This window comes from Dendroctonus ponderosae, unplaced genomic scaffold (genome assembly GCF_020466585.1).
Source record: "Dendroctonus ponderosae isolate FM_Combo_2020 unplaced genomic scaffold, Dpon_F_20191213v2 Dpon_F_20191213_6, whole genome shotgun sequence".
Taxonomy (NCBI): domain Eukaryota; kingdom Metazoa; phylum Arthropoda; class Insecta; order Coleoptera; family Curculionidae; genus Dendroctonus; species Dendroctonus ponderosae.
Window position 1 is genome coordinate 7,700,794 of NW_026018814.1, and position 14,747 is coordinate 7,715,540.

A 14,747-nucleotide genomic window follows, 5' to 3' on the forward strand; every position below is an offset into this window, starting at 1 on the left:
ACAACTAGATCAATACTAGCAATTATACTATGCGTATACTACCATGTATTGAATAAGTTTTAACCGAAGAGTACGAAGAAAACAGAAAAAAAAACACTCTCGACTGGCACTCCAGTTTTATGCCAATATTTACATAAAACTAAATTAGCATATATTTGCAAACAGGTTTAATAACGTAGTAAAACTGAATCTTTATAGAGTTGAGCAAAAAATGTCATTTAAAGAAAAACGTGAAAATAAAGTTCGTATCTCTGCGAAGCACACACAGATAAGCCGTATAGGAAATAACCACGTGGGTATCGATGAAGACGCGAAAAATACGCCTATAAGGGTGTCGTAGTGCAGTCACAGTGAGGAAATCATTTTCTTTTGGGTTTATACGCCTTTCCATTACAAGCTTTTTATTTCAAATTTTGAATTTTTTCGGTTCATATGAATTAAATTGAAGTAGTTTCTTGGAAAATACACATAATATTAACTAAAAAAGATATATCTGAAACATAAAGTTCTACTTTGGGAACTTGGAAATGAAACCGTAAAATCACAACTTTACCTTAACCGAGTTTGTCGACGATTCACAAAAGCGCAAAGTTCAGGCGACAACTTGCTGATTGCAAGAAAAGTTCGATTAAAGCGAAGAAACATGACAATTCCATTAATGGAATGAATTGGTTTTGTTTTGTATTGGATGCTGAATTATTTTGGAGTCTAATTAAAATTGTTATTCTTTTTTGTGTACGTTTCTCTTGAACTTGCCCAAACATCAAGTAAAAAAACTACTGTTAAGTAAAAATAAGACAATAAAATATCATAAAGTGAGTAGGTACAATAGCGGCTGAATTAGATATTCATAAAAGCACAGTTACGTACGCACTGGACCGATTCTAAAAAGAAGTAACTACTAAATAAAATTAAAATTAGGCAACAATTCCAGGACGGGGACATAAACAAAAAATAAAAAATCGTAACTTAGTCAAGCCCCAGTATGCATATATGTACTTATATCCTGATAAATTGTTAGTAAATTGCCCTTGGGTTTAAATCAACTTTTTTTTCAGCTGTTTTAACTTATAAATTAACGGTCAAAATATACAAAACCAGTTTTAAAAGACTGCTATTCTACCTTGCGAAATGTTTACAACAATTCATAATTCATCAAGATATTTTAAATCTCAATTTGAAATGGGGCAGGTTCGGTTGCGAAAAATTAATAAAAACGTTTTGTGGCACATCTTTAGCACACGTTCCGCTTATTTAGCCGACAAGGAAAATGTCGATTTTTCCGCATTCTCCGAAAATTTCCCAGCACGTTTGCGTTTCGCCCGAACAGACGCACCCGCGTTTCAATTTACCCACGAGTTTCGCGACGAAGACTGAAAATCGGAAAGCTGGCGCTGAAAATTTCCCTGAAAAGGCACTGAAAACCTTAGCTGGTTGATGCGACTCACTTGCGCGCAATCTCGACTATTTGCCGTTTGTGTTTTTACGATTGTTTTCATCAAGTCTACCATGTCGGTACGTTAATCGAATGGAAAACAATCAATCATGTTTAATCAAAAATCAGCCAATCGACGTTACTAGTCGGTCAATATTTGCTTGGTGAAATGCATCAGTGCGGAATAAATTGGACAGTTGGAGTAAAGAAGGAAATTACAAATTATTTATGAAAACAACAATTAGAATGTTGAAAAACATCTTTTTCAAAGGATTAAATCTTGCAGTTCTCCGTTACGCTATTCAGGATCATTTATTATAGTGGTTGAGGTGATTGTGTTTGATGCTGTATTTTGCGCAATTTTTCATTCCAGCCTGAGCTGAGCTTCGTGAACCATTTTTTTAAATGTAGCTTTGCTTCAACTGAAACAACAAAAATAACTCCACTAACCATGAGCAAGCAAGAAATATTCACAAACAAGCGAAATCGCAAATTTCAAAAATAGTGTATAGTAGAATAAGTTTCTTATTTAGCTGGCGGATGATCATCAATTAGAAACGATCATAGAGCACACGTGTTTAAATATTATTTTGCCTTAAAAAGTAACATTTTATTAAAGGATGCAAAGAAAAATTGTAATAAAAAACTTTTGGAAAACGTTAATCAAGTGAAACTGTTGCCCGAGACGAAAAATCATTTTTATTTTAAAGCCGTTAGTTATTCCAATGTCTTAAAATCTGTCAATAAACGAGTTTCTAGTGTTAATAACTTCTATTGTTCAAATATAAACTTTTACCAGAAGCCACTGATTTTGAAAACAAGCCAAAAGCTTTTGAACTTGTTTGCTTCTTGTGGCAATTTTCGAAAATTTGTTCAGACATCAAACCAACTTTTTATTTATGAAAAAGTAACATTATGGTAAAAAAGACATTAGTCTTTATCAGGCCTTTTTATTCACTCATCGCAGCATTCGCTATTATCCTCTTGTCGATTTCAATCTCAGGACTGTCATCCGCAGTGATTTTGCCACCATTGTTTGGCCCCAAAAGATTCTCGTAAAAACTTTGGCTGTCTGGGTTTTCGAAAAATTCCATCCGCTTCTTTAGGTCTTTCAACGGATTCCGTTAGTTAAGAGTGAGCTTTTGAAGATTGGCCCTTTACTATTATTTTGTGTTATCAGTGTTCCCATTCTTCAATCTCGATAAATCTACTTTGCTTTTGGAGTTTAAAAGGCAGGTTTTCAGCTTTCAGGACGTATATAAATGAATGAAGAGCGATGTGCTACCATAATATTAAAATCGGTAAATTTGGACTTGTTCGATTTTCGGACTCAATTGTACATTTTTTAAAGTTAATCATAAAACTCAAAAATCAATATTTTTCCATTCATCCATTACTCGACATATTATCTTCTCACAACATTGCGCTATTAGGAGCCACCACGGAACAAACTTTTATACATATTATTTTATATTAAAAAGTAACATTTTATTAAATTGTTAGATGGCAAAATGTAAGAAAATAAAATATTTTAGCAAGTAAAACTGTTGCTATATTTTTATGTGATTTTTTTTCTTTGCAATTAATTTTAAAACTATTATAAGTCTTTTTCCATTCATCCATTTATCGAATATATTATCTTCGCACAACATAGCGCCATTTAACCTCGCCGCATCAAGAGGCCAGTTTCTAATTGAAAACGAGAAACGAAACACAACGACGCTTCCGCTCTTCTATTTCTAATGAAATTGGTTTCGAGTTAACTCATTTGTGGATTTGTCACTGGTAGAATCGATTTAATAAGTTCGTAGTTTACTGCTGCAAGCCAATTTATTGAAAGACTCGAAAACTGAATAGGAATTTTCGGCTTTTGATTATAGACAGAGATTGACACACTTTCTTCATTACACTTCTAAAATTATATGTTAAAGATCTAGACTATCCTTGGTTCTTCGAACCGGATGAAGGATTAATTGACTCAAAAAATCAAAACTCCATCATTTTTTTCGCCATTTCCATATCAAGCACTGGTTGAAAAATCGCCACTTCTCTTTAGCTACAGAAAACTTTCTTTTAGCATCAGTTCGCGATATAAGAACGAAACATTTTAAACCACGTAAACTAATGTTGTAATGTTGAACAGTTTTGAGGTAAATTCTATGTTTTGTAATAAAAATCAGGTAATGAGAGTATCCAATGGCATGCGGATTTTGAGAATAAAAACTTTGAACTCTTAAATCTGCTCAACTGATTACAGTCTAATTTTTATCAGTAGAATAATCGCGTTTTCTCTATTTGCCGTCCATGTTGATTCACCCTTTATATACAGTGTCCCGTAACTCGATGGCCTAAAGTACCAAAGGCATTTTCTACTTAAAATTGATCAAGAAATTCGCTCTTAAGCTTTGAACATCGAGTCACACCCTGTAAATGTAAGTATAATTTATCGCTTTAGATGGGGGCCATAAATTGCAAGAAACCTCATAACACGTTGTTACGCCTTAAATTTTTGCTTGAAACGAATAACAAACTGCCCGAATTTACTATGCAATAATTCAAAGTCGAAATTGACAATTTCCACTAAATCTATTTTAAATTAGTTTGTGAAAAATTACGTGCCCTCCTTGGCTTATTTAGGCTAAAATACCTGTCGGGTCATCAACTGAACGAATCGTGCAGTAAATATACGGGCCCATAAATTATTAGAGATCTCTCGATCGGATCAATAGTTGACACACTTTTTCCCAAAGTTTAATAATTCTTTGTCTGACTTCCAATTGGAAAAAAGGGGTTGGTGCCAGATTCGACAAGCGGCACGGAGAATAATAAAAGATCAGCCTAGACGCCGATGAAAGGGAATGTCGGAAATTTATGAATACCTTTAACATTGTCCTGTTGGATTATTATTTTTCATACTGCGAATTATTAAAAGTGCCTATAATAAAAACGCCATTTCCATGTCGAACTTAATAATAAATTTCAACTTTGACTAGACTTGATTGAGTTTAGCTCGTACGTGCAACTCGTTTCAATACTTCATTTCCGAGCAACTCCTTTGTTTATTCGAACCCATTTGTATTTATATATTGCCTCAGCTATGGCTTTCCTTTAATGGAAGTTTAAAAATAGCTTAATCCATCATTATTTAATCAAAGAGGAATCATTAAAAGGACTACTTTTGCAACCGATTTTCAAAGGCAATGTGAATTTTTATTTATTCACGTGTAATTTGTAATCAATCTTGATTAACATGTAATAACAGATAATAACAGTAGTTCAAAAATATAATTAGCATTCTTTAAAGCTTCAACTGTTCGAGTTTAAAGCCCTGGTGATAAACAGTCCATCCATTCGATTACTTTGCCGGAACAATTAACTAAGAGCATTTTAACTAAAGATTAATGAATTGATTAAAAGATGGATTCAAAGTGAAAGATATCTTTTTTTAATTACTTATTCCCTCAAATATCGATCGAGGTTCAATTTCCAGTGCGAAGTGCCCAAAGAGCTGCTATCGCATATATCGTAAAACCTTACAGCTAGAGTTTATTACGTTTGCACTTCGTGTGTAAGGGCGAGTTCTGCCTCCATTACTTCCTTTATAGTTGATGTATCCCTGCTGATAAATCAGCAAACGCGTAATAAAGCCCTTGCACATCAAACCGGAATAGAGCTTTTCACATAACTAGTGGGGAATAGGAGAATAACAGATAATCTGCGGTTGAAAATTGCCAAGTAGACGAAATAAGCTAAAAATAAGATATAGGATCGAGTGAGGGAGTGAGGGCAAAACTTGGTCTCAATCAGCTGCGTTGTTATGTGAAATATGTTTCTATAAAGAAAGTTAACATTTTGAGGTCATTGATTGAAGTGATAGTGGATTGAAGGGCTCGAAAGCTTTCAATGATTAGCTTATATTGAACTCAAAATAGTTGAACATAGAATGAGAATATTGCCTTTTTACCTCAAATATTGTGTCGACTCATTAATAGAATAACAATATTTGAAGCAAAAATCAAGATTGTCATGCTATATTATAATAGGACAAACATTCTGAGTTCATAAGCAGAAACAGTCCAGTGCGACCTTTCGAGCGAACGATGTCTGTTTGCGGCATATGTATAAATATGTTTCTGTTAGTGGTAGGTCGTAAAATTTTCCATCCTCATTTTAAAAATATTTTTTATCATTTTACTGAATCCAACACATAACTATTGATCCTAAACTATTGATCAATGCGACCAGTTTGTCTTAATCCAATATCAATTTGTACTAAAATATATAACTAGAATGATCAGATGTTTGCGTTTGGTCTTAGACCAGAATCCGGAATAATCCGAAGTTTCCGAAGCGTTTTTGCGGTTCCAATGATTAATGTCTGCTATGTTCAGCACAATAAAGGCTTTTTAAATGTTAATTTTTAGATGCTAAACATGTCAATTTCAAAGCGAGATTTATTTGCCTTGAAGCGAACAAAATAACTTTCTGGAAATGCTGGATTCCCTTTCATTTTCATTTCTATTGTTTTCCAGCCCCTGTAAACGTTTCGGGTCTGGAAAACGCGAATTAAAAAGCGTTTGCAGATACCCTTACTATACACATGTGACTAATTTAATTACATAATTTTCGTTGGCATTTTAGTTGTCTGCTCGTATTTCCTCCTCTTAGTCTCAAGTTCTTTGTGTTTTTTCAATTATGTTTTGGATGGCATGGTTTTGAATGTGCTAATGCTATAATGCTAATATATGAATAATCTTTATTTGCTACAGAAAAAGGCTATCGATGCTCAAAGATTTTCTCACCAAAATAGCAAGAGATAAATAAATCTGACAGCAAATACTCTACAGCCATCTTCAAAACGGCAACAAACCCGAAACTATTTCGAAGCGCCAATTGTACAAAACTGCCGAAAATAAACAAAAGGGTTGAAAGCTTTCATAGCGCCGAATTCCGCTTAAGTATTATCAAGATTAATTGTTTTTCTGAGCAATTAGCCCGAACTTTTGCCGGTTTTCGGCAAAAGCATGTCGGTCAAAATCATAAATCGTACATGTTGAAATATAGAGCGGGCTAAAGCGACTAATGACTCACCGATTAACGTAGAAACAACCGCAATTCACTTTGGAAGATGAAATCGTATTAATTTATCAAAGAACATGTAGGATTTATTGACGTTCATGCGTGTTCTAGGATTTTCACTTCTCAGTTAATAACAACAAATTTGAAAGTGCAACCACAAAATGATTGTAAACTCAAAATAATCCGAAAATATTTCCCTCAACTCAGCCGCGCCTCATTTTTTGTTCAGTATGTTTCAAGTTTCCTGAGAATTGTTGACTTTTGCAACCTACCCTATTACATTTCAGTTAAGGTAAATCGATTTGAAGCCCGCAATTAGCGCTAGATACTTCAGACAGGATATTGGATAAGTTTTAAGTCAAAACTCGATGGCGTTAATTTCGCCCACAGCTTAACTGATTAAACTTCTGTTCAGCCGCGACCGATCTGCAACTTCCAGCACCTGAAAACTGTTTTTCACGTACGCTTTTTGTGTCAGCTGGTTGAGAAGTTAATTAATATTCGTGCTAAGCTCCATGTGATTGTGCCACTTCGCCCGCTTTAAGATCTGATTGAAGTTGGCCGTAAAACTTTTATTTTCGTACATTTCACACAGGCTTCAAGACCTGGTTGATTCATGAAATATTTTTAAACTTTATTGGATTTTCTACTTAGCATTTTAAGTGAGCGGTCATAACTATGGATTTAATGCCAGTAAAGCTGGCAATTTGCCTTAGAAACTCTATAACACGTTTGCGTTTTACCGATCTCGACAAAAGTGTAGAGACAGTTCCGAAACAGGACCATTTTTAGTACAGTCGATTTATCAGGAAGATGATTTAGTAACTCAATTTGTTCGACGCAAAAAAGTATCAATCCTGGGATCCCGATAAAGGGTCAAAACGCGACAAAATCACTTCGCATTTCAGGGGAGAGTGTTCTGTATCGATCATACAGCACCGTTGTTCCAACTCGCATAATCAGGTTTTTTATATATTGAATATATTGTCTATCGAGACCATTTATCAATTTCAATGGGCACTTTGGACAATGTTTGCCCCGACAAAGGGGCTTTTAAGAAAGAAAAAACAATAAATGGAAATTACTTCGACAGCTTCTGGCGCAGAGGACTGTTATGCAAACTTAATGAAAAATGAAGACTAGAAGCAGGAATTGGCAATTTTTTCCAAATCATTTCCATTTAAGCAACTACAATAATAATAATAATCAGATTATAGACCTAGATGAAATGTTAGGGTTCAGACCTGGATGTTTTTGCAATTATCAACCCCATTTTATTTCAGTGCCAAACTCGTTTCACTCTTTGAATGTCCATTTTTCTCTCCCTTAGTCCAGATACTTTCAAAAAAGTAATAAATCCAAAAAACTGATAAATCCTGGAAAACATCACGCTTACCCGGCAAATCCAGATGGGACTTCAACAAACAATGGCAAAAAACGTCCACGAATATCTTCCATTAGGACAGGGCGAATTATGCCCTAACAAATTCCCGTAACTTCAACAGCAACATCCAGTTTTTCCGGCCGAATTGTACAAGGTTTTGATTGAATTGTTGTGGGACAAATCGCGTAAATATTGTCGGATTAATCAAATTAAATTCCGGGGCGTGTGTTTGTGGACAGATGAGATGAAAGTGGAAAATTAATGACGCAATGTCTTGTCGATGTTTATCCTTTTTGATGTGAAAAAATATTTAAACTTATCTGGTAATAATGCAAATATTGTTGTGGATAAACCAAAAAAGTCCCAGAAAAACTCATTATTCTTCTTGGGCCAGAATTTCAGTTCAAACAATAGGACAGAGAAATTCAGGAATTGATACTTACTTGTAGTGTATCCGAAGTCGTCTTCCTCCTCCTTATCTGCAGCAATTTCTTCTTTGCTTCGTTTGAAATTTGCCGCACTGGCTCGATCAATCTGAAACAGTAAAATTAACGCCATTAATTCAACGAAACCAGAAAAATTATGTAGTTTCCAAATTTCAGAATGTATCTGATACGCTTTTCAAACGAAATTTCGTACCTGATGTCCTTTAGATGAAACTGTTCTACCTTCCAGTTCAGCTGCATCTTCTTCGTCCTCCTCATCACTTCCCGAGTCAATAATCACAGACTGGTCGGCAGTAGGTTTGTTAATTTCCGATAAAGAGCTTATTTCTTCGTTGTGCTCATTGGAATCTTCTAAAAGTTTTGTTTTAATAAATTCATTTCAAACTGAGAATTTATGGAATTTACTGAACATAGTTTCAACGAAATAAAATCTCGGCTTCAAATCTACTTTCACAAACCATCTTGAACAACGCCAAGTATGCAATTTAACTCAATTGCCTGCCTGAGGGTACGAGTAAATATTGCAAAGATTTCTAATAAAAATACACACAATTTAAGGAAGGAATGACGACTGATATGACTGGCATTTGCTGCGACTGAAACGCACATTTCGTCTTTTCTACATTTCATACCTTTTGAAACACATTGATCATCTTGATGGTTAACAGGAAGTTCGGGGGCATTCCCGTTATCAGCGAAATTTACGGCAAGTCCTTTTTTCTCCTGAGTGTTTGGCGATGACAAAGGCAAACGGCAGTCGTTATCATCGGCTATATTATTGTCATGTTGCAAATTTAACTGCAAAGAGAAACGTGGGAAAAATTAATGAAAAGTGTTGCCAATCATTCAAGTGCCTTCTAAATGAATAAGGCAGATAAGGCTTTTGTAGATAGAATTTCGATATAGTCGGTGGAATGGGCGGAGAAGAAATAAGCGTAAAAAACTAAGAACAAATTTAAAATATGTAAATGCTATTAAGAACAAAAGCTCTAGAAAGGTTTAAAAATAAGGCCTCACTGTGGCCCCTTTCAGTGGGTAAAAAAAATGCACCGGAATTAAAAGATTAAAGAATTGAAATGACGAAACCATTAAGGGAATAGACAAAGGATAAACCTTTTTTGATAATCGTCGGTTTAACTGCAAAATGGTTGATAAACTTAATTAAGTACACGCAGTCAATGAAAACTATTGTTGTGAGTAGATTTTTGTTAATATTCCGGTTATTAGGTGGCCGATAGAATTTGGTCCTAACGTTTCTGTAGCACACATGGCTAGCATCTTCACAAGTTGTTCGTTTCGAGAAGTATTTGTAATTTTCTTTAGTGTATAATATTGAAAAACCCTCAAATCTAAGTGTTGATTGACTGGAAACCGCAAACTAACGATTATTAAATTGTCTTAGACTTGGCGATCTGCACCCATTAAACGCAGCTAGAAAAATATAAATAACGACCCTTCAAAGCCCCGTTACATAAAGCATTGCGTTGGCGTATCGTCATTTATCTTACCCTTGACGAAGGTATGCTTTATATCAGATTATGTAAGTGACACGTAAAAATGCTCCCATTTCTAGGACTAAATCGGGACAAAATAAGGGTGGAACGTATTTTTAATATTCACGATGGACTCCGTGCCTTGCATGGATCCGAAGGCTGGAAATGTGGAGCTTTGGATGTAAATGGAATCGATTGAGAGCGAGATTTTCTAAAGTAATAATTTCAAGTGGTAGACGATGTGGGGTAGTTTTTGATGTTCTTGAATGCTTTCAGAGATATTGGTTTGACTTAAGCCAAGCTTTTGATCTGATCAGTTATGTAAATTTAACATGTTCTTAGCAAAACCCAAAAACATTTTTCAATTCCGTAAGGCGCTTAGCTGTTTTGTGCAAGAACCTGCGTTGCATTCTTAATCGCAGATTTGCGTATTTTTGCGCCTTCGTGGTTATTTCACTAATTTGTTGAAATATGCCTATAAATCTGAAACCTGCTCGCATATATTCTCTAACAGAGGATTTGAGCCAAAATTATGGAAAAACGAAAGGTTTTACATATAAAAAATCGTCCTCACATGATGCGACCCTTGCGTGCTTCCGCGCTGAATAAAACCTTTTAATTATGTACCGTTTTCGGCGTGTACTTAAGCAAATTAAAAATAAAAATAGTTAATGCGCAAGCAATTTGAATGAGCTTGGGCATAGAAGTATCGACCTAGTCTGTATCAGATCGGGACTTTTTGCTGCATTCGAAGAAACTATTGTTCTGTTGTCCGTATCTAGTGCCCGCCCGTAGCTTAACGAACTGTAGTTTTTCGACAAAGTTTCAGTCCGCAAGAAATTCGACCCAAAAACTTTGGTGAAAAAAACGAAATTCCTTAAGGGATAAACGGAATATTTACAGAGCAGCTTAGGGGATGTCTAAATGCTTACTCAAGCCTTACACTGAACAGCGAATCTTTTCGCCGGTGAAATATTCAAGGAAAATTCTGCTTTTGCACTAGTGGCGGAAAGGTTTTCTGTCAGTCTCAGCTTATTTTCAGTTCTTCCGAGTTTTAATCGGTTTTTGTTTGTTTCGCTAAAAGCCGGAACATTGTCAAGGCGCATTAACCAGAAAAATTGAACTGTTTACCTTAATAGGGCCGATCGTTCTAATTATTACAAAATCATCGCTAGTAATTTTGGGAAATCCCTGCTATAGCTTCTAGCAAAACTCGCGAAAGAGTGCATTTGAAATATCGCTGTTGCAAATTTATTATTTTAGTTGCGATCATTCGGAAGAGGTTTGAGAAGCATGGTTTGATTATTTGGAAGTGCGGGAAGCGGCACAGCTTTTCATCTCCTTTTTCTACTTTACCTCTTTGATTTATTTCTATTATTAGGTACTGCACCGTGACCGATTCCCCCTTTTATCAGTCAAATTGCTTTTAAATTGGCCAACATTGGCAAAAAAGCCCAGTAGTAAAAAGCGTTTCTACCATGGGCATTTACCAAAGTTTGATTCATTGTACAGCCTTCCACATAACCAGCAGTAAATGATGCATGACATGCAACTTACCCAGGGAATTAGGGACTGAACGAGGAACACGACAGGATTAGGAGCACTCCTGATGGCTTCCACGGCCTTGTCATGAGTCGCCTCCCTTAAATCGATGCCACTTACTTCTAATATCCGGTCTCCCGTCTACAGAAAAAAATGTGCTAGTACGTTTTATGCATAAAATATTCGCAGGCTTCAATTTATGTACCTTGAATTGGCCCGTTTTTCCTGCTGGAGACTCGGGAGTGACATGCTTAACAAATATCCCCAACAGAGCTTCGGTTTGATGATCTGAAGATTGCACATCTACCTTTAAAAAGTATGTTAGTTTAGTTTTTGGGTGGGAAAGAAATCAATCCTAAACTGGCGTATTTTCACAATCTGAGGTAGGCGGCATTCATGTTCCCGCATAGTTTCCAACTGTTTTACCAATTCCCAGTTGGAGCATCTGAAGTTGCGGCTTGCAGGCGCAATTCCACCAATAAAGTGCTGGTATTTAATTAAATTTTAAATTTATTTTACGTCTAGCAATAAAGCAATTTTATTTCCAACCGGGACTCGATTAAATCGCAACATATTATTTATTTCGGCCTCTTGCACCAACTAGAGCGATAAATCAGGACGTACAGAATAATCCGATTTATTTTGTTGTCAGGATTTTGCTCATTGACTTTCAAATCATCCGAATGGTGTTTATGCTGGAGGCGGCCAAAGAACTAATTTGGAACTGAAACTTTCTTCCCGGTTGGTTTAATTGTTTCAGCCTCTTGAAATGTCGAGAAATCTTATTGAGAAATAATGAAAATCGATGGTTAGAGTTAAGTTAACACTCGGCAAAGTTGGATGTTAAATTATGCAACGAGTACCAGAAGGAGTAATAAGATCATCGAAAAATCAGCAACTGTTTGCCAAAAAATATTGAACCAGTCAATTTTTACTTGTAAATGTGATTTTTTTACACCAAGTTTGTTTGTAGAGGCTGGTCTAAAAATTAATTACGACCATCAACTTGTTTTTTCAAATGGAAGTACCTGATTTTTAGTTCTAGTTTAAATTATTCATTAAATTCTTAGTATGATTCAGCTAATGTGTGCTGTTCTAGACCTGATAAGGACCGATATAATTCAAGAAACTCAAAATCAAATATTCTGGCACTTTTCGACCAGTTCCGGATAGGGTACGCACTTCTTTTCGGATCTTCTCTTTCAACTACTGCAGATTGTTTGGCTTGTCAAAAAAAATCGATTTGAGGTAACCGCACAAAAATAAATCTATGCGAGTTAGATCTAGGAAATAGGAGGTCACTCAATAGATGCTTCTTCCTATCTACCGATAGGGAACGAATTGCAAAATCGGAAAATGGCAGCATAGTGTAGAGAAGGACAATTTGGAAATAAAGGCACCAGTGGTTGAATAAATTCAACTTGGAAAAATTCTAGATATTCTTGTTCAGTTAGACACTGTTAAAAAATGGTTCTATTATTCATCCGCGCACTGTTCCACACCACAACTTTATTTATTGGGGTACTGCCTATGTTTCTCCATCAGCCAATGCGGATTTTTTGCTGCTCAATATCGAAAATTTTGACGGTTTACATACGGATTCAAACAGAATGTAGCATCAGCGGAAATATTATGTTTTTTACTAAATTATTATCCAAATTGCATGCTTTCGCAAAATTCATTTCGTCTATCGACATGCTTTTCAAATAACTCTTGCACTGGAATAACTTTGTAGAGATTATTTTTGTGCTTTCGAACTGTTCGGTGAACAACAGATTTTTGCATGTGTAAATCGGCCACAAACTGCAAAAATCTAATAGATTTTCGTCCAAAAAAAAATAAGTAAGAAGTTGTTCATTAGGCAAATCTCTTACATGACCAAATTCTGTGAATGTAGCTTTTATTCTACTCACCACCTTTTGGTATATCAGAGGACGATCACAGCGGATTTCATTCAATAATTAGCTGCTTCTATTTGAGTACGTGTTTTATCGTCAAACCCAACAATGCAGAGAATTTAAATGTTTTCTCGTTCCGTTAACTTCTCTATTCGAAAACCGCAAAAGTAAAAATTTTGCATATCAGAAATAAACGATGCATGCAAACGAATGCATCTATTGCATACTTTCCGGCCTGGATGCGATTAATTTTTAAAGCATCTGGTTATTTTGGTAAATAATTTTTACTTCATAAATTATTCGAGTCCTGTTGAGTTGAGGTACAGGGAGGTGCATGAATCATGCTAAGAATTCGAAATTTTATTAAAAAATAGGTACTTCTAATTGAAAAAATACAGATGTTGACCGAAATGTATTTTTAAATCTTTTTGTGTAAATAAATTTAACATAAAACCTGCATTTAAAAAAAACTTACGAGTCCAAGCTTTTTTTCCATAATACGCACCGTTGAATTTTAAATGAATTTAGACATAACTTCTGGGACTCACGCTATACGAACTTCCATGATAAATAAAGCACAGCTTATGATTCCGAACTGAAGAAGCTAGCAGAGTCTAAAAGTTGTGGATTTCATAAACTTACCTTTCCTCCAACAATGCTGATGCCCAAACTTTTGTTCGCTTCCCTGAAGACTTTGAGTACATGAGTGGAGCCCCAATGCTTGTGCACAGCACTTTCTTTGTGGTTCTTCATGTTTCCGTAATCGGGTTCGATGTGCCGTATCACCGTCATTTCACTGAAACAACAACTCAAAATTCAAATAAATGCGGTTGGTTGAACGGGTTTGGAAAAGTACCAAACAATTTATATTAAGCAACATTCTCCCGTCACCCATCTTTCTGGATCCACCACCAAATAGTTACAGAGTTAATAAAATATGGTGCCGAATCCACAGATTTGATGTACGAAATAAATTTCGAAGCATTTCACATCAGCTGGTTAAAACTAGCATATCGGAACTAGAGCTAATATCCGAGCGCGGAAAGGATTCGAAACGCGCTACTCTACATGGTTTTCGCAACACTGGAATAGTGCCGACACTAAAATCTCTAATCTCATTAAACCGACAACGAGATTAACCTCTAAGTATTCGGAGTTGTCTCTGTTTGTTGGCGAATCCGTCGAACTTTGCATATATTCAGCGACTTCGATATGGAACTCTCCAAATTATTACGTTAATTCACATTAGCTGGGAGGAATATTTGCGCTGTTAACTTTCTCCTAACAGAGAAGGCAGTATAGGAATGTTGGCAAAACACAGAAAACCTAAAGTTTTCAATCAATATTTGCGACGAAGTTGAATATCTATAGTTTTATCAGTATAAAAACAAAATTTCAATTGAAGTAGTGCTTGTAGAACTACTGTTGTTGTTTTATAATTCAAGCGATTTATTAAGATAATGCTATCAG

General features: G+C 35.5%; 1 protein-coding gene across 4 annotated transcripts in view; it reads right to left on the minus strand.

Moving 5' to 3' along the window:
* LOC109540469 overlaps positions 1–14,747 on the minus strand; it is an 82,657-nt gene that overhangs the window by 22,088 nt on the left and 45,822 nt on the right. For all 4 annotated transcript variants that reach the window (XR_007281719.1, XM_048667353.1, XM_048667352.1 and 1 more), the window contains exons 14-19: positions 13,920–14,073; positions 11,585–11,686; positions 11,395–11,520; positions 8,977–9,142; positions 8,538–8,695; positions 8,342–8,432 (exon numbers count right to left, since the gene is read on the minus strand). Coding sequence is in view for 3 of the 4 variants with exons in the window: in XM_048667353.1 (XP_048523310.1) it covers positions 8,342–8,432; positions 8,538–8,695; positions 8,977–9,142; positions 11,395–11,520; positions 11,585–11,686; positions 13,920–14,073 (797 nt within the window). In the remaining variant the exon portion in view is untranslated. The remainder of the gene's footprint in view (positions 1–8,341; positions 8,433–8,537; positions 8,696–8,976; positions 9,143–11,394; positions 11,521–11,584; positions 11,687–13,919; positions 14,074–14,747) is intronic.